The sequence below is a fragment of the Aptenodytes patagonicus genome, chromosome 2 (assembly GCF_965638725.1).
Source record: "Aptenodytes patagonicus chromosome 2, bAptPat1.pri.cur, whole genome shotgun sequence".
In the NCBI taxonomy this organism is placed as follows: domain Eukaryota; kingdom Metazoa; phylum Chordata; class Aves; order Sphenisciformes; family Spheniscidae; genus Aptenodytes; species Aptenodytes patagonicus.
Genome location: NC_134950.1, coordinates 30,091,598 through 30,111,113, shown reverse-complemented (window position 1 = coordinate 30,111,113; position 19,516 = coordinate 30,091,598). Strand labels below are relative to the sequence as shown.

General features: G+C 38.0%; 1 protein-coding gene across 2 annotated transcripts in view; it reads left to right on the top strand.

The window, feature by feature from the left end:
* Positions 1-183: 183 nt before the first annotated feature.
* Positions 184-19,516, top strand: part of CPNE3 (copine 3) — a 28,691-nt gene continuing 9,358 nt past the window's right edge. The window contains exons 1-9 of one of the 2 annotated variants that reach the window (XM_076329457.1): positions 184-233; positions 684-791; positions 9,544-9,683; positions 10,268-10,447; positions 11,611-11,685; positions 12,137-12,208; positions 13,025-13,108; positions 14,761-14,850; positions 18,279-18,377. In XM_076329457.1, coding sequence (XP_076185572.1) covers positions 9,552-9,683; positions 10,268-10,447; positions 11,611-11,685; positions 12,137-12,208; positions 13,025-13,108; positions 14,761-14,850; positions 18,279-18,377 — 732 coding nt within the window. In that variant the 5' untranslated portion in view covers positions 184-233; positions 684-791; positions 9,544-9,551. Of the gene's footprint in view, positions 234-683; positions 969-9,543; positions 9,684-10,267; positions 10,448-11,610; positions 11,686-12,136; positions 12,209-13,024; positions 13,109-14,760; positions 14,851-18,278; positions 18,378-19,516 lie in introns of both variants that reach the window. The other variant, XM_076329456.1, reaches the window with a different exon arrangement.

Sequence of the window (19,516 nt, the reverse complement as noted above, 5' to 3'; positions counted from 1 at the left end):
TTCCGCCTGCCAGCCCGCTGCCGCTCCGAGCGCCAGCCATTGCGCGACCCCGGCGCCCAGCCGGGTCGCTGGCCCAGGACGGGGCGGGGGGGGGGTGAGGGAGAGGGGGAATCTGCGCATGCGCCCCTCGCCCGCCGTGGCCCCGGGGCGGGGCGCGCCCGGTTGGCGTGGGCGTGGCCGCCGCGGGCGCCAGGGGTCCGCAGCCTTCGCGCTGCCGTCGGCGGCCGCGGCAGGTGAGGGGTCCAGCCGGGGGGGGAAGGGCCGCGGCCGCTCCGCAGGGCAGCTGCGTTGCGCTCCATGCTGCTGTTTGGGGCGGGACTGCGCGTTGTCCGCGGGTGAGGCAGAGCGCTCGGGGGCCCGGGGGCGGCGGCCCGTCGCAGCCCCGTCGCCTTCCGTGCCTCAGGGGCGAGTCCTCCGCCCGGCCGGCCGCGCGTCAGCCCGTTTGCCGCGTCCCCGGGCCCGGGGAGAGGGAGTTGATGCCTTCCGCACGTCGTTCCTTCGAGTTGCCGCCCGCCAGAACCGCTTCACCTCTCCGGCAGGCGAGGGCTGCCGCCTCGTACAGCGGAGAGGCGGCTGGGGCTGGGAGGCAGGGCAGGGCCGGGCTGGGGCGGCCGCCCCTCCCCGGCTGCAGGCGGCGGTTCGCAGCTGTTCTAACAGTCTCCTCTTGTGAAACATCCCCTCAGGTGGCCGGCCCGCTTCCTGCTCCCAGAGACAGGCAGCTCTCTGCGGGGAGTTGGACACAGACTTCTGCAGAGCTCGAGGAATCAGGCATCTGATTCGCCGTCCCTCAGGTAGCGAAACTCGGTGAAGTTAAAGCTGTACGCCAGAACATTTCAGTTCTGGGTGCCGGTCTCTGTGGCGGTGTAACGCTACTCTGAAAAGCGCCCTCACCCTTCAGAAAGGAGACTCTCGGAAGTCATCATCGTTCCTAAGAAAACATACGCTGTTCTTCCTGAGCTGCTGTTAGGGTGGGTTGTTGTTTTTTTCTTTCTTCACTGCAGTTGCATCATACGTGTAAGACAAACCTGAGCTGACATGCATGTTGTCATAATTTACTCTTCCACTAGGGAAAAGTTAAAATATGAAAGCTCTTGACTTTTGCTTCCATACTCATGTCTTCCAAGTGCATTACGTATCCTCAAGGTAATATGCATCCCCCTGCCTCCAGAACTTACATTTGTTTTCTTGGGAGTTTTATGTTCCCAGATGTTCAAGTTAAAGATATTTCTGTGGTGGTACAAAAAAGTTTATTTAGTAAAAGTAATTAGAGTAAAACTTAATCCCAGATTTTTTTTTTTCAATTGAATTTTTAAATTTTAACTTTATGTATGTATATCATAGAGGTAAGACTTTTCAAAAGGCAAGCAGAACACCAATAAGCATTAGAAGAAAAAAAAGTAAGCAAGAAAGATGTGTAGAGGAGCAAGGAGAGACAGACAGAGGTCTTTTTGTTTTTCTGTTATGGTGTTAGGGAGAATACAATGTTTTTCCAACAAGTATGTTTGTGTTAAATATCTCAGAATTAATCTATACAAATCCATTATATGTGACTGTTAGATTAATTTTAGTTTAATTGTTGAAAGCAAAAGTCCATTTGTGGTAGGTTGAATAACTGAGCCATTATTAAATGTCATCTGCCAGAATTCCAGGGTAGCAGTGCTGTACCACAGTGTTTTTACAGCCTTGTGTTATAGAATCATAGAATAGTTTAGGTTAGAAGGGACCTCTAAAGGTCCTCTAGTCCAACCACCCTGCCGTGGGCAGGGACATCTTCAACTAGATCAGATTGCTCAGAGCCCCGCCCAACCTGACCTTGAATGTTTCCAGGGATGGGGCATCCACCACCTCTCTGGGAAACCTGTGCCAGTGTTTCACCACCCTCAGCATAAAAAATTTCTTCCTTATATCTAGTCTAAATCTACCCCCCTTTAGTTTGAAGCCATTCCCCCTTGTCCTGTCGCAACAGGCCCTGCTAAAAAGTTTGCCCCCGTCTTTTTTATAAGCCCCCTTGAAGTACTGATAGGCTGCAAGAAGGTCTCCCTGAAGCCTTCTCTTCTCCAGGCTGAACAACCCCAACTCTCTCAGCCTTTCTTCATAGGAGAGGTGTTCCATCCCCCTGATCATTTTAGTGACCCTCCTCTGGACCCGCTCCAACAGGTCCATGTCTTTCTTATGCTGAGGGCTCCATAGTTGGACACAGTGCTCCAGGTGGGGTCTCACCAGAGCAGAGTAGAGGGGCACAATCACCTCCCTCGACACGCTGGCCACGCTTCCTTTGATGATTATGCCCAAGGCATTAATGCTTCTCCAGAATTTAAGGCTAGAGGGAAGCCATAGTAGCTGTTTTGTACAAACACCACCAAAGATCCTTGTTTTAGGGGTAATAAAACTAGAATCTCAATGCCACAGATAGGTTATTGTTATTACTTGGGGTGGAGTTTAGGGGTTTTTTTCCCCCTTATTCTGATTCAGAATCAGATGCTGTCATTACCATAGTTTCTTTTATGAAATACTTATAGAGGCAAAGTTAAGTAGTAAGATATGTTTTTTCCTTCCTTACTAATTCTGTTTATTTTTCAGTGAAAGTCAGGGTGCTGTTCCAACATAAGTAATACATAATCAAGTTAGTATTTATAGGTATTAGTTCCTGTTAAACCCAACAAAGTTACTTCTATTCTTGGATCAATTAGGCTAAGATTAATAACGGCCCCTTCTAGCATCACACTTGAAGTTGTGGTGTGGCTTGTGGAAACAAGTAGACAGGAAGTAGAATTATGGTGCTCTTTACTGTTTTATGTTTAATTTCTTTGGTTTGTCTTCAGTACTGCTTTAGATGAGATGCTGTTGCTCAGGGATTTAAAAATGGCATTATTAAGCGTTTGAAGGATTTCTGAACGTAGGAGTTTTGGGGCTGGGTTGCTGAGTCCGAGCTTCTGTTTAAGAAACAGTTTTAATGATTTGGATCACTTGCTTCATACTTTCTTTTATGGTTGAAAGGAGGCTGTATCCTGTAGATCCTTCCCATCCTGTAGCTGGATCGAGTGCACATGTTCACTCAGTGTTTTATCCAAGGCACAGTTAGGAGCCAGCTGAATTAGTTCTAGTGGTGGCAACTTGCTTCTCGTGCTTCTCACATCCAGGAGGGTTATTACAAAGTCCTCATGGTAGGTGATTAGCACATGTGCAATAATCTGGTGGTTCCAGGTAGCAGCATGATTGCTGTGTGCCTGTGTTCAGAGACACTGCTTATGTATATGCAGAGCATGTATGATGCCTCCCAGGCACAGTGATTGCAGAGTGCAAGTGGCTGCTATGATACAGAATTAAAGGACAGCTGACGGGAGAGCTCTTGGTTTGCCTATAGGAAGGTTTGAAATACATCTGGGCTATAGTAAAGTGTAATTTTGTGATTGTCAGTTTGAAGTTAGTGTTATTGTTTATACTAAGATGCAAAATGATATGCCAGACCATTGTGGGATAGTGTTTTTACGGATTTTTCTTAGGTGACCTTTAGCAGCATAGGAAAGCATAGGTTTCTTAGAGCATAAGCCCCATTGGGAACTTGCAAGCTACTGATTTTGATCTACTTACTTTAAAGCACCATCACCTGATTGGAAAAAAAGCATTAAATGAGTAGGACAAAAAAGGTAATCTGATCTTTGTTCTTAAAATCTTAAAGGGCTTTTCTTGCTGGACTATTTAAATATCTAATTTATATTGTACTTTGTTCTCTAACAAAGACTCTGAGTTTCCCATAAGTAATCTTTACAGTGCTGCTGTCATGGACACATAAAACTGTTGGACAGGTTATTTATTTTAAGAGGAGCTGTAGTTCCTCAAAGTATATGCATTTGAACCTGTTACTTTGGTTGATATATGGGAATAACAATTCTTGGTTTTAATTTCCTTTAATTTCACATTTTAATGCTACTGCTGAAGTTTTGGCCTTCTGCCAAGAAGCCCAGAGGCAGACCTTTGAGGTAAGTTACCATAAACTCATTTTTAAGAACTGGTATTTGTAACAATGCAGTGTTACAACACACCAGTCTTGAAATGGACTGTAAGAAGGATTAGTCTAAAACGTGTGATCACTTGCATCTTGTTTCTGCAATAAAATGCAGCAAGTTTTAGTGAGGCACAAGTTTTTCTTTCTTCTGGATAATGCTAATTTTGTAAAGTCAGTCAGTGGCTCTACACAGAGAAATTGCAACAAAGAATACATGATTTAAGATACTATTCAAATAGTTCGTAGATTGTTTTCCATGAAGTAATTGACATAAAAATATTCTGATAAAACATATATACATGAAACAAGTTTTCCCCTGGTTGAATGCTGTCTGCTTAAAACAACTAAATTTCAAAGTCAGGAGATCTGTGTTTCTTAATTTTCTTGTTCAGGGCACAATATTACCTTTTATAGTTTAGCTCACTTGGATCAAAACATCACCCAAAATTCTTAAAATATTTTTGTGTGAGGAGGGTGTTGGGAAGAACCCGCAGCATTAAAGATATGCTTAAAATTCAGGAATAAAAAGGTCAACAGAAGTTTATTTAGAAATGGCTGTTTCTAAGTCATCTTTTGAACAGGCATCCTAGAAGTCAAATTAATAGTTTCTGGTCTGTGCAGTGGGATTTTTTTTTTTACCAAAGAACATATTTAGAATTCTATTTAATGTAACTTAATGATAGATTTTTATATATAGGAACTATCTACATATAGTTGGCTGACTTGTTACACCAGTGTGCTACCAATCCAGTAGATAAATATTTGAACTGCCTGGGTATGATGAAGCTTGTGTAAATAGATGATTCATTTCCCATAGAAAAAATAATGTCTTCCTTCTCAAACACTCATATGCCTCAGATTTCTTAAGTATTAGCTCTTATTTTTGTTTGGCGTAATCCCCAGTAAAAGGAGTTCTGTGGTCATTAGGGTTTTATCAGCGTAATCTTGCTTGTTCAATTAAGAATGATATAATTTCTTTGTGTATACTAAATAGTGAATGTGAGAAGATGCGGCTTACACTCAAGGTTTTGTGTGGTTCTTTAAATACTTACAGCATGATTCAAGTTGAGATGTATTGCTTTGAGCTGCTTCTGTTATTGAACTTGTGAGCATATCAGCTAGTGCCGCATGAGAATTTTATCAGCTGTATTGTCTGTAAAGAGAGAGAAAGAGAGGAGCCAGAATTCGGATTTAGAGGTATGATTTTTAGAGAAGCCTCTAATTTTCAAATGCAGTGATGAAATTATGTTATGAAACAAGCTTAGCCTTTGTAACTTTTATGAAATGTCAGCTCCTGTGAGGTGGTCCGTTTCCTTGAGAATTGAAGGGTTACCTTGAGATTTTTTTAAATATACATTTATATACATGTAGTTCAAGATCACTAGAAATTGTGTCGCTACTACTACATCAGTGGAAGGAAGGATCTGTTTGTCATAATTTCATTGTCAGCTTGCAGCAGATGTGGCATTTTCTGGGAATATGTTGTCTTTTGAGTGGTGAAACATTGGAACAGGCTGCCCAGGGAAGTGGTGGAGTCCCCATCCCTGGAGGTATTTAAAAGACGTGTAGATGAGGCGCTTAGGGACATGGTTTAGTGGGCATGGTGGTGTTGGGTTGACGGTTGGACTCGATGATCTTAGAGGTCTTTTCCAACCTCAATGATTCTATGATTCTATGATTCTATGATTCTTTGCTCTTTGCATATGCAACTGTTACAAAGAGATGCTAGAGGACTATGCTGAGATTATGGATTGAGCAGGTTATATTGTCAGATGGATGTTGTCTCCCAGGTTATTTTCATTTAAATCTTGTTTTGTCCATCTTTGTGCCAGCTCTTCACCGGAACCCTTCTTGCGAAAGGCTGTTGCAAGAAGTGCTGTAAGTGCTTGGTCTGAGATGCGATAAAAGAGGTTCTGAGGAATACAGGCCTAGAGATCTTTACCACAAAAATTTCTATTTGCAAGAAATGGTATCTTAGTCCTGTCTGAAAGAGCAGAGACTGAACAACTGCATACACTGAATGTTCAGGACAGTAAAGCTTCATGTGCAGTATTTCAGGTTTAGGCTTGGTTCAAGACTTTCATTTTTATAGTCTGAATAATTAATTTATTTCCATGTTGTCATCTGCCCAGGTTTATGGGAAATACTTAATAATCCAAGAAGGATTGGAGCACTGCTTGTATATGGTACTGACTTTTTCAGTCTGGCACACAGTTTACATAAAATGTGTAAACATTTGGCCAATGGGGAGAGTAGTTACTTTCATAACAATAACTAATTGAATAAGTAAGTCTCTTGTTATGTAATGTAACTTACTGGCAGTCAAGGCTCACCCTACCAGAGCCCAAACAATATCATCTGTCCATGTGAAGTTACTCCAGTATCCCAAATGTGCAAGTAATCTAGTCACGTATCTAGAATATTTTGCATGTGATTTGTCTACTAGATCTGATAGTGTGTTGTAGAATAGTATTTCAAGAGGTAATGCACTAGTGCAGCCATGATTTCTTATTTCCACCATCCTGAAGAGACTGCAATTTGCCAGTCTCTGTATGCCATCAAGTCTTCAACAAGAGCATGCTTACTTACCTGACAGTGACTGATCCTTGAGGGTGTTTATCATCTTTAGGAATCTTACCACCCACCTCCAGAACCCGTTTTGGAAGTTTTCAGCTACCACAGGCTTTCAGACGTGAGGAGAATTGGGTGGAGCTGGAGTCATTCTTCCTTTTATGCAGTATGGGATTACGAGGATTCGTGCAGCATACGCAGAGCTCCAACAGCTATTGCTGTTTAAAAGACTTCCGAGTTCACACATGTGAAGCATCTGTGTGCCCTCTGCAAGTTCTGTAATGACTGCAATGTTGTAAGAGAAGTATCTGTTGTTTATGTACTGAGTTTCAGTACCATAAATACTGTTTTGGGTTAATGAGATATGACTTTTTCTCACTAGTAAGTATTTTACTAATTTTTAATGTTTATAATGTTATTGAAAATCAGGTTGTATACAACTATTTACTGTAAAACTTACCAGTCTTATGGTATTATGGATAATCATGTTGTCTTTTTTTCCAAGTAAAATAGCAAAATTATTTCTTGAAATACATTAGAAGTATTACAGACCTCTTCAACCCATTATACGAATATTGGTTTCTAATATCCTCAAAACCTCTGAGGAAAATGCCTTGCATTATTTTTCATCTTGGATTTTGCAAAACTGGACATGGAAGAGATTAAAGGACCATCTCAGGATTTGGGAAGTTGAGTATCCTCCACTTGGATAAACGCATGTTGTTATAAGTTGTCTTTATCTAATATGGATGCAATTATTAGGTTTCAAACAAGAGCAGTTGCATTTCAGGGAAGGGAAGCAGCTTTTTTATTCTTCCTTTCTGTCTGTGTTAAAGGATGCTTTTTGCACAGCACCTCTTTTTGCTAAATCTGCTCTTTTCCCACATTAGTTGCATAGTGGGAGAGTCAGGGACACGTGGAGGAGGAGAGGAAGTAACAGAATTGGTGTATTCATGTGAGAAAGTACTTGTGAAGTAAGAGAAGTGGGACATGTACACACACACACAGGCTAAGTAGAAAAAGCTGACCAGATTTTTAGGTTGACTGGGTGCTCTCCACTCTTGGAAACATTACTTTAACAAAAGAAATATGGCTACAAGTCCTCTCAGGGACTCGTAATAATAAGGAGTTTCAGGGAAGTTAGAGCAAGAAAATTTTGACTGTTTTCAGAAATATGTCTCAATTCAAATTTGAATTCTGTTGAATGTCATGAAAACCCTTTCTACTTGGTGTTGCAGCAACAGTGGGTATTAGAGCATCATTTTGTCAGCAGAAAGTTGTTTTTCTGGAAACAGCCATTAAGGAGTCATGCGCTGGTCTGCACTGGATTCTGTGGGCAAAGCCACTGACTGCTAATGAGCTCTGTCTTGCAGCCAGGAAAGCAATAGGGAATGGAAAATACCAGTATAAAAAGAGAACCAGGAAAAAGGGGGCAGACTGCTCTTTAAAGGTATGCTTTCTAAGCCTAAAAAACATTGGTTTAAAAACAATTTAAATACTTAGAGCTTCACTTTTTTCCCCTCAAGGACAATGACTGAAACTTGGTAAAGTCATGGGAGCAAAAGATACTTAAAGATGGAATTGCATTTAGGTGTTTGGGAGGTGCAGGAGGGTTTCCATGAATCTGACATGCTTCTTAACAGTAATGTGTGTTCATGGATGTTTGAGTGGTTCCTTTACAGATTATTTATATTTACTTCAGTCTCCAAAAGGTCCATCTCTAAGATAGCAAAACAGAGACGGAGAGGCAATGTGAAGTGTGCCCTAGTGGAATACAGGAAGCCTCAGGAAAATTCCCTCAGACCACAGTGTTTTCTTTCTGCTGTTTTCAGTTCATCGTTCCTCTTTTCCATCTTCCTTTCCCTTTTTGCCTCTAAAAAAAGTTCCTTTTCACCAAAAGTCATATGAATGCAATGAAAGGAAGAGAGATGGGTTGGGTTAAGTATACTTTCATGTTCAAGTACACTGTATGTGTATGATGTCAGTGAGCTGGCTAGATAGAAGCAGATGCCTTTCCGTCCTTATTCTCTTTAGTGTCAAGGGCAATTATACTGTAGAGGCTTACCTCCCAAAGAGGTGTTGGAAATGATCAACTGTATTCCTGAAGAGTATAATTATAGAGATTTTTTTATATAGAAAACATCTGCTGCTCAGACCTAATTAGGCTTGCAAATGCATGTTATCCCAGAGTAGGATTCATAACTGATAATGAAGTTGTTTCTGTAGGTTTGTAATATCTGCTGGTCTTCTCAGTTTCAGTGGAGAATGATTGAGATACTTAAGAGGAAATGTGAGAAAGCTTTTAGTTGTTCTTTTTTTAAATGAACCTCCAGAAAGAACACTTCCTCCTAATTCTCAGTTGTTACTTGACTTCGAAGTTGTTTATACCTATTATTAGAAATTGTAGTTGTTTTTGAATATTTACTAAAGCAAGGTCACCTATTCCTCTTACCCACTTAAATTCCTTTTCCAATTCTGCCATGCTCGTGGCTTCAGCGTTTTGTTACAAAGGTTTGGTGGGGGAGTATATAATATGATTTTTTTTCCCTTATTCATTGAATTATTATTAATATCTACATTACAAGATACTGGCATTCATGTGGGCTTTACAGGATGTAATTTAAAGCTTGCAAAGTTTTATTGTCAGCAGTTCAAACCACTGTGCTTTCTTTGTGGTGTATCCTGTTTTCCATTTGGTTCCTCAAGCATTCTAAGAAACCCGATCTTGTTTCTTATTTGCAGATTTTGAAATGAAGTTTTATACCTATGTGGCAAAGCCAAGAGTATGACAGTAATGCTGTAATGTTGGTACATCATAAATCTTAAATTTGCATTTGGAGCCTCAAATCTCTCTCCTGACAAGCTGACAATTCTAATGATCAGTCAGAGAATTAGTGCATTGTGACAATCCCATTGTTTGCTTTTTAGTCCATTTTAAAAATAATGATTTCTGTGGTGCTTTCTAGCTTAACAAATGGCGGCACAGTGTGTGACAAAGGTGGAGCTGACTATTGCCTGCACCAATCTCTTGGATAAAGATGTTGGTTCCAAGTCAGACCCGCTGTGTGTGCTTCTCCAGAACACGAGTGGTCAGCAGTGGTATGAGGTACAGTGTGATGCTTCTCATGAATCTGCTAAAAACACAGTCTAACTTGTTGGACCTTTTAAAACACTGGAGCATGTGATTTCATTAGAACATTTTAATTATATACCAGCACCTCTGAATACTTTTCACTAGATTATGTCTATAATAGTTATACAGGTAGCACACTAATAATTGTTTTCTAATAAATACTTACACCTGTCTGATTTTTAGCACTGTTCCCCCAGCCATGTGTGGACCAACAGAAGAAGCCTTCCAAGTGCTTAAATGTGCTTTTATAAATACAGTACTCCAAAAGTAGGGTCTCACCCTGGATTTGACAATATACCACTTTTATGTTGGTCTTCCCTACTCAGGAGTAGATAATCCTTACAGGGAGCAAAGAAAAACAGGTCCTCAAATATCTCTGACTTTCAGCAGTGGGTTTTGTAATGTAATGTGGTTATTTATATTTGATGAAAGGTTTGTAGGAAGATACGGCTTTATACTAAGAAGTAGTTTTGGAAGTCTTCAATAATACGTTATTTGATTTGAGTGCTTGTTTGGTTGGTGAAATACTGGATAAAGTGATATCTCTGTAACTGCAGGTTGATCGCACAGAAAGAGTTAAGAATTCCTTGAACCCAAAGTTTGCCAAGAAATTCCTAATTGATTACTATTTTGAGCTTGTTCAGAAACTTAAATTTGGAATATATGACATCGATAACAAAACCTTTGATCTGAATGACGATGACTTCTTAGGAGAATTGGAGTGTACACTGGGACAAGTAAGTATACAGATGATTTCCCTTAGAATTAAGAAAATATAAGTTAATGCAAATTATTAACCACTTTTATCTTAAATTCATCACTATGTTCTTGTGTAGTTGGGGCACTCTTAAATTGAATAGGATTCCCTTCATCTGTTTTTTTCAAGCCTCAGTTCTGTGTATATACATTTTATTTGCAAAAGGTCTTGAGATGATGCCCTGAAATGTACTCTAGAATGGTGACTGTCCAGATTGCTGTCTGAAGGTATGTGGACTGTCAATGAGCACGAAGTAGTAATTGCTGTTTATTTACTCTAATACTCAAATTCTTTATTTTTATGCTCCATAAAAAGAGAACTGGTGTATAGCAACCTAAGAGTGTTCACAAGGGCCATGTTAACCTTGTAATTTGCTTTCCACTCAAGGCAAGCAGTGATTCTGGTTCTGCCTGATTTCGCTCCCTGTCAAATTCTGCTATTGGTGCTCTCACAATTGGGCAGCTTCTTTTTAACTTGTTCTTTCTAATAGATCCTTTGAAGGCACTTCTTCTCACGAGAGTCGTCTTGGGATTTTTCCTCCCTTGTGTCTAAAGTATTTTTATTTTAAGTGCATTATGAAGATGGGGGCATTGTGAAATGATATTCAGTAACAATCATTCATTCTTAAAGTAAAGGAGGACCTGTAGAATGGGTAGACACGCTTCTGAGAAAGCATTGCCTGAAGAGGATAAAATAAAATCACCTAGAAACACTGCAGGGGGAGGCTGATGTTTGTTTGCACAACAAACATTGTGTTTATAAATCTGTTTGCTGAAGCCATTTATGAAACATGGCTTGCATGTGTTTGAACGGTATGTATGAAAAACTTCAGAACAATTTGAGATTGGAACTTAAGGTATTATCTTTGTTCATGTATGTGTATCGTGTTACTACAAGACATTGTATTTCATATTGCTCCTGAAACTGTATGTATTCATCTGCCTATGTGTTTTAAAATTTTGAAGTGTATCAAGTATTACCTATTTATTTATAGGAGATCATGGGAAGTAAATGTAATGCTGTCATCTTCATGCTGAAGGAAAAATTCCTAAAATGAAAATACCTCACTATCTCATCTCATTCCTTTGAAAAATCTATTAAATTGTGCTAATAATGCTTGATACTCAAATTTTGTCTTGGCAGATAGTTTCTAGCAGGACTCTAACAAAACCATTAGTACTTAAAAATGGCAGACCTGCTGGAAGAGGAAGTATTACGGTAAGACAATAAATATCGTCAGCGTTTATCCTTAAATGTTTTTGTGGGGGTTGTTTTAGTTAATTAGTAGCTTGAACACAGCGTGTCTAATCTACAGTGCTGTAAAAAGTATCTTAAAGCATTTTTTTTTCCTCCACTAATATTTCTTTGTCATCCAAATGGAGAGCAGCACACCATCTGCATCTATAAGTCTCACTGCATCCATCAAAATAATTAGGGCATCCGATGTGCTACTGTTTGGACAGTATCTTTAATTGTCAGTGTCATCATCTAGTGAATCCCAATGTCAAATCAAATTGTTCCTCCCTCCCCCCACCCCATTTTTTAATGCTTCATTTGTGAGCAGACATGATTTTTTTTTAATGGACCTGTCATAGGAGTGTTGTGAGTACATGAAAATTATGTAGTTCCTGAATACAAAATAAGTATTTTTTGTTGTTTGCCTATCTAGATTACAGCAGAAGAAGTGAAGGATAACAGGGTGGTTGTACTGGAAGTAGAAGCAAGGAAACTGGACAATAAGGTATTTAAGTGATTGCTGTTTCTTTGATAAAGTAGTAAAATCAGACTCTTGTCGAAACAGGAAACATGAAAATGTTCATTCTTATTTTTTGCTGAACTAATTAAATCCTTTAAGATTTTCTTACACTAAAAAAGAAATTGAAGAAAGATTGCTTCAGAGTAACTTCATTAACTGTTTTGAAATGAATTATAATTTCTAAATAAGACAAGTGCCTTGCAGGGATATTTCTTGAATAGCACGCTTCCATTTAAATGTAAATCTTTACATTTAATCACAAAGATAAGGGCATTTTGGTATATCCACTGGTTTGAGTACTTGTATAAATGATTACCTGTTAGCTCTCTCGATTAAATGGTAAAGAGTGTACTTGGAGTGTATAAATCTGTTATGTTAAATATTTTGGGGCTGGCTAAAAAAACCTGTATTTAGAAAGACTTTTAAAAACAAAATTTAAAAAAAAAATGGAAAAAATGTTATTTTTTTTCCCAGTCAATTTAATGATACTTTTTTGAACTGGATGAAATCTTTAATTTCCTAACTATGCATCATAGTACTTACAAGTATTCTTTTGCATGTACTGTCAGGTATTTCGTATGTAGACACTGCAGAACTTTTATCCTAAATTGATGGACATGCCCCATTTTCTTCCTCTCTTTCACAGGTGGCAATATAATCAGACTTGCATTTCTTCATCTAAAGCTTTTGTTCCCTGAATATTTAGTTTACCTTTTGTTAATCTAAGTGTGTTTTAACTAGCATTTAACGGCATTCATGCCACAGGCTGTTCTGGGATAATTACATGTTCTTTAAATACAGGATTTTTTTGGAAAGTCAGATCCTTATCTGGAATTCCACAAGCAGACTGGAGATGGAAACTGGGTGATGGTTCACAGAACAGAGGTAGGATATTTTCAGTCAACAACCTAGAGATTAAGGTTATTTGATTTCCAGTGTGTCACAGCACCAGAGGTACAGTGCCTAACAGAAAGAAGAGAATGGTCTGGCAGGTGACATGCAGACCAGTTAGAAATCACCTCAGCTCTTCCACTGATTTTCTGACAGGATGAGAAGTCTACCTTACTCTGATTCTGGTTTATGCCATCCTATTTTAACGGAAATTTTTTTTTTTAAACTTTCTGCAATCTAGAAGAAAACAAATGTTTTGAAAAGGTACTGCGTACTCACACAGGGACATTTGTCTCAGTGCTACTCTAAGGTTAGAACTTGAGCATTCCTGTGACTGTGCTGTTCTTATGTCAGTGTCACCTAGCTGTACCATTTACTAATGGAAGTAATTACACTGAATGCTTGCATAGCAAGGGCAAGCCAAGCATAATGCTGAGTGAGGGGAAAACGTGCTTGAGCAGCAGCAGCCTTCCACCCAGGAGGGAAGTGCCAAGGTCCTGTGGCAGCAACTGACAGGGTAGGCGTAGGTTCAAAACTTCTCACTGTAGTGGAAGCTCAGGCCCTAGTCACAACTGAGGTACTGTGTGCATTTGAACTTGTGGCCGTATTAATTTTGAAGCACGGATGTTGAAGTATAAATCCTCTTTGTGTCAGATTTATAAAAATAGTTTCTCTCATGAGGCGGTTCTTCTACATAAAATGTATCTTTTCCATGAGTATTTCAGTCATCTTCAACTTCAGTAACGAATCCAGAATTTGCTGTTCCAGCCTAGAACTGTCTGGAGGATTAGTTCTTTATGTTACAGATTTTAAAAACCTTTTTATGTTACTAAGTATTATTTACTGTTTTTATTTGCAAAAGAGAGATTTCTTTCTCTGCAATCCTACAGTACTGGAAGTATAAGTATTACTATTATTAGGTATTATTAATTAAGTATTGCTTGTTGTGTGTAGTTTCTTGTGCTTTCTGAGACCATTATTTGGTGTACTGGGTATATTACAGACACTTTCCAGTTGACAAATTCGCAGATCCTTCAGTATTATTCTTAAATATCACTTATTTAGCATTCAGCTTGAGAGACTGTGTGCAGTAGGGTGTCTTTTTATCCTCATGCACTGTTTCTGCTTAACTGTACCATGAATTTCTTGAGGGAACATTTCTGTAAGTGGCATTTCAGAATAAATATAAGCTGGAGTGAATTGTAATCTTCCAGAGCACTGATGTATTCAGAAATTCCAGTGTAATCTTTTTCCATGTTTTTTTGGTAAGTCACACTTTCATATATGTTTGTGTGAATGTGTGTGTATATATATATGTGTGTGCTTCTTAAAAAAAATATTTATGTAACGATAAAGGAATTTATTTTTTTGCAGTGTGGTAGCTGAATGATATAGTAGATCACAATGCAGTCTAGAAAAATATGGAGTTGAAAGATACCATCTCTTTTGGACAATACTACTGCATGTTAGAAATGTTTTGTTTGTTTATATCCTATATGTTAGGATTTGGATTGCAGGAAGTGATTGACAGCAGCATTAGTCAACTGGTTTTGCTTACAAAAATCATGACATGAAGGTATGACCAATTACAGTGACTACTTTCCACTCTTGTGAACAATACTATTCTGGAATTTTTTTTTTTACAGGTTATTAAAAACAACCTGAATCCGGTTTGGAGGCCCTTTAAAATCTCTCTCAATTCACTGTGTTACAGTGACATGGATAAGTCAATCAAGGTAGTGTATCTGAAATGTGTGTATGAATCAACGCATTAAAAAAAAGTAGGATATGTAATAAATGGAGGATGTGTTATTCTAGTTATTGCCTCTTTGTTTCTTATTTGAAAGTCACAGAGATACATGCATGTTTTGGGAAAAAAAAATCTCATATTTGTGATGCATTATCTGGTAAAAGTTAGTCTTTGAAAGTCTGGGAAACCAGTTGAATATAAGTAGCTTTGAAATGTCCAGTTCAGTTTCTTATTTAGATCGTACAGTTTTAGTGTTGCATCAACCAATATTGGTGGTGTTAAGATACTGCATAGTGAAAGATGCATTGTAAAGGCTAGAATATGCTTTGCTGTATTATGGATCTTGTAATACTTTGTTACTGGTGCAACAGGGAACGCTAATGAAATTCTTAATATACTGGCTGAGATAACAGATGTGGTCTACATGTATCTTGTGGATACCAGATGTAGCAACTTTTCTCCCCAGATGAAACTTTCTGTCAGAAAGTCAACCAAACCTGTGAAGTGGCAGTTTTACCAGGACTGGTCTTTAACTCTTTGTATCTTCAAATCTTATCTTGAATAAACTATGTTTAACTTCTGAATGTTTTTCTTCAGGAATTCCCTTTAGGGGAAGCTAAACAACCAATCAAAATGCCATTTATAAGATATTATGAATACGTTAGGAACCTGCTATTTTAGCATTTAAAAAAAAAACCCAAAAAACCCAAATGAAACAGACCACTATACTTGCCATTCTTCCTCTGGAAAGGAAAAATGAGAGCATGATCTGCATGTGACAGGTATTAGTCATATGACTTGAGGCAGTCCTGGAAAATGCTTAACAGCCACAGGGATCTGGGTGTTACAAGCACCTGTATAGATTTAAATATATAATTACAGAGCAGACTAATGAACGACTTTACAAGCCTAGAACCTGCTTCCCTTGCTGCTTCTGTGTTTTTTTTTCCTTCTCATGCCTTTCTGCTTCCCTTTTCCCCAAAATAGCTGTGACAGCTCTTACATTTCCATATACTGTAAATATATTTCTCTTTTTCAGTAAACAGCCATGCTAAAACTATAGACCATTGGTTAAAAGATATCTATTAAGATGGAGTTATTCTCAGCTCTATCATCATTTTAATGAAGTCTGTTCTTTGGAATCTTACCTCAGAAGTGTAGGTTTATTTCCAGAGGAAATAGATTTTACTTGGAGTTATTATGGACTTGCAGACAGACAGTAGGATTATGTCTTAACTTAGAAATCCGGGAGCTATCAGTTCAAACATTAAAATGCAGACAGAATTGTATTATAATGTTGTTGAAGGATTAAACAATACTTTTAACACTTTTATATGTGCACAGTTGCATACGTAATGGGCTATTTGTCATAGTAAGTAAAACCACCAACTTTTCCATAATGAGTGGCTTTTCATCTATTTAATGGCTTAGTTTGTGCATTGCTGGGGATACACAAACTAAGTTGATTCTTTTATCTTCTGGATTTATTGCTATATTCCATGTGAGTGTGTCTGCAGTCAGTGAAGTCTTTCTGTGTTGAAAAAGTCAGCCTTTCATCTGGAGCAAGCATGCCTACTTCTGCTGGGGAAAATATATATGCAATTTTATCACGTGCTTCCCTAGCGCTATTGCATGTCCAGGAGAGCATATGTAGAACAAAAGTAATATTTCTGTCTTGCCTGGAGTAAGTATTGAAAATTGGCCTGGATGGGTCAAATATATCAAGCAAGACAAACTTTAATCCCTTTAAAAGGAAAAAGAAATAACTGTGCTAACTGTGAACAGGTATCATAACTTTTGGTTCAGGAAATGTCTTCGGTTTTAAATTTCAGGTACTGAAGCACTTGGCTGAGTATTTGATTGGCTTAATTTATGGCATTCAAAAGAATTTTTACACAGCATCTGCCATGAACGTTAGTCTGTTGGTACTGTGGCTTCTTGTATGAGATTTAAGTTGCTATTCAGTGCATGTGCATGTATTTTATTTATTTATTAGTGCATTCAAAATGTTGTAGGAGTAGTGCAAACCACAACATAGAGGCATGTTCTGCACAGTGTAGAACTTGCAATCTACGCATCATATTTTGTACTTCAACATTACTGTTTGTTTTCAGAAAGTTAATTCCTCTCAGAAGCTCAAGTGTATGTTGAATTTGTTTGCTTTACTTTGTTATTCCTAAATGAAGTGGTCAAGTAATCAACTAAATTGTTTCTTGAATATAACATAGGATTTTTTTCAGTCTGGAAAGATGGACGTGAAAATAGCTGTTTATAGATAAGCCATATGTATTCAGAAAAGTTGTTCTTGAAGTTTATGTTTTGATTCCAAATAATGGGGGATTTATTATTGTTTATAATTATTATTAAATTATTTTAATTTGTTTTTCTGTGATTTGATTAAGTTAGCTAGCATGTCTGTTTTGCTAAACTGAAATAAAATATCAGAAGTGGATGGAATTAGCATATGCTATTATAGATAAATACCCAGCTTTTTATCTAGAAAGGCAGTTGGGGCACATTCATAAGTTCAGCTTTTAAAAAAAACAAAAATTTGAGGACACTATAAGGTTAAAGTAACAGCAGTAAAATTATGCTCACTCAAACTGATAGGTTCTCAAACAGGGAAAAAAAGTATTTTTCACTTGTTCTGCCTTTTTTGGTGGGTTGGGGTGTTAAAAGATGAGTCGGCTGAATAGTAAAACTTAGCATTAAACAGTGAATACAGGAAAAGAGGCATTTTTAGTTGACGTTCTGATCCATAGTGTGGATTGTAGTGACTGTTTAAATTTGCTAATCTTTAAAAAAAAAAAAAAAGAAAATATATATATATATATATTCAAGTCCTGTTTCTAGATTTAGGGCTGAACCTTCATATGCTTATAAATTCTGAGTTATCTTGAAGATTAATAAAGTAATATAAAAGTATTAATACAACTCTTGTGATCGCTGAATAATTGATTTACTATATTTTTAGCTGGATGCTCAGAGATAGTTTTTTGGAGGTATTAGGGAAATTTAACTAAGTCTCTTAATCCATGATGAGAGTAAAAAACCCTACAGATTGATTTCCTACTCTTCCGATACCCCCTCACTCCCAAAATGTAGTTCAATGTAATTGATGTTACCTGCTCATGCGGGACGCGACACTGCTTAGTATTCTTGTCTCTCCTTTGCTTCAGTGGAAGATCTGTTCTGAAACTGGGTATATTGGCTTTTACCCAATCTTAATCCGTAATTTTTAGATGGAACTCTATGCAATTCTAAGACTGCAATGTGAGGAAAAACTCTGTGATGTAAGAGATTTAGGAATGTTTTGGAGGTTCATGTTTGCCTGAACTAGAAATGCCATTGCAGTGTCTATTGCTTTTTTCGGGCCATTTCTGTTACCAACACTGAAAAAATGCTTCATTTTAGGTTGAGTGCTATGACTATGATAGTGATGGGTCTCATGATCTCATAGGAAGTTTTCAAACTACGATGTCAAAACTGAAGGAAGCATCTCGGTCCTCACCTGTAAGTCTTACATAGTCTAAGCTGCCTGTGTGTTTTTGATAAGCTGTTTTACTCATTTTGCAGCAAAACTTATGTCACTTGACTTGCAGGTATCAAAGTTGTGTTAGGCTACACCTTAACAATGCTACTGTAGTTGAGGCTGACTCAGCATTTACACTATGCATCCACTTTCCTAGGATTAATATCTTGGTTGCAGTTTTTAATATTACATATCTAAATACCCAGCCATCAGCGCAAATGAATTTAATTAATCATAAAAATACAGAAATCAAAAAATTTAGAGTGTCAAAGGCAGAATGCAGTACGAATGTCGCTGCAGTTAAAAGGCCAAAGCTTGTAGTATTTTTCAAGTGTATTTCAAGTATGGCACTTACCAGCTCTCATGCATATTTTAGTGAATGTGAAAAAATTCAACATTTATGCCACTGCACAAAAAGGCAATTGAATGTGTTACATTAGGTGGCTCTTCTTTAAAGTGAAATTACCCTTCTTGTTCTTATGAACTATAACAATTTGCAAACCTTTTAATAGATAAGGTTTACATTTAGAAGACGAAAGGTGGCATAACAACCTTAACATAAAAGTCTTTGTTTTATGCACATGTATGTTGTCAAAATATTTTACCATCTTTTCCTTTATTTCCATAAAACCTGCAGAACTGCTCCTTCATTAATAATAATGGGATATATTGAGTGTCTGCTTGTACTTTTCTGACACCTGGGGTGTTGCATTTGTACTAAATTCTTCAGAGCTGTTGCATGTGAAGAGTTAACCTTGGCTGTAGTGTTTTTTTGATTGCTGCTTTGTGCCCTGCCATGCTTTTCTTCTAGATACCTGTTTCTGAATTCATTTTGTATTATGTATGGTTCAGTTTAATGCCTCTTAAGGTTTTGTATTGTTTGTAAGGAATTTTGGGCTCATACCATATGCATGTAATTCATATGCTGCCTATTTGGAGCTCTTAGGTGTTTTTCTCATTTTTTTTCTAGATTTTCAGGGGCCAGGTGGTATCAGTTTAGCTTTCAAGGCTGACAGTGATCCTTCTTATTACTGTAATTAAAGTGTGCAAAAAAAACCCATGGGGGAGCAGGAGGACTTAATAAAATAATTTTTTCTGCTTTTTTAATGAAGATTTTATG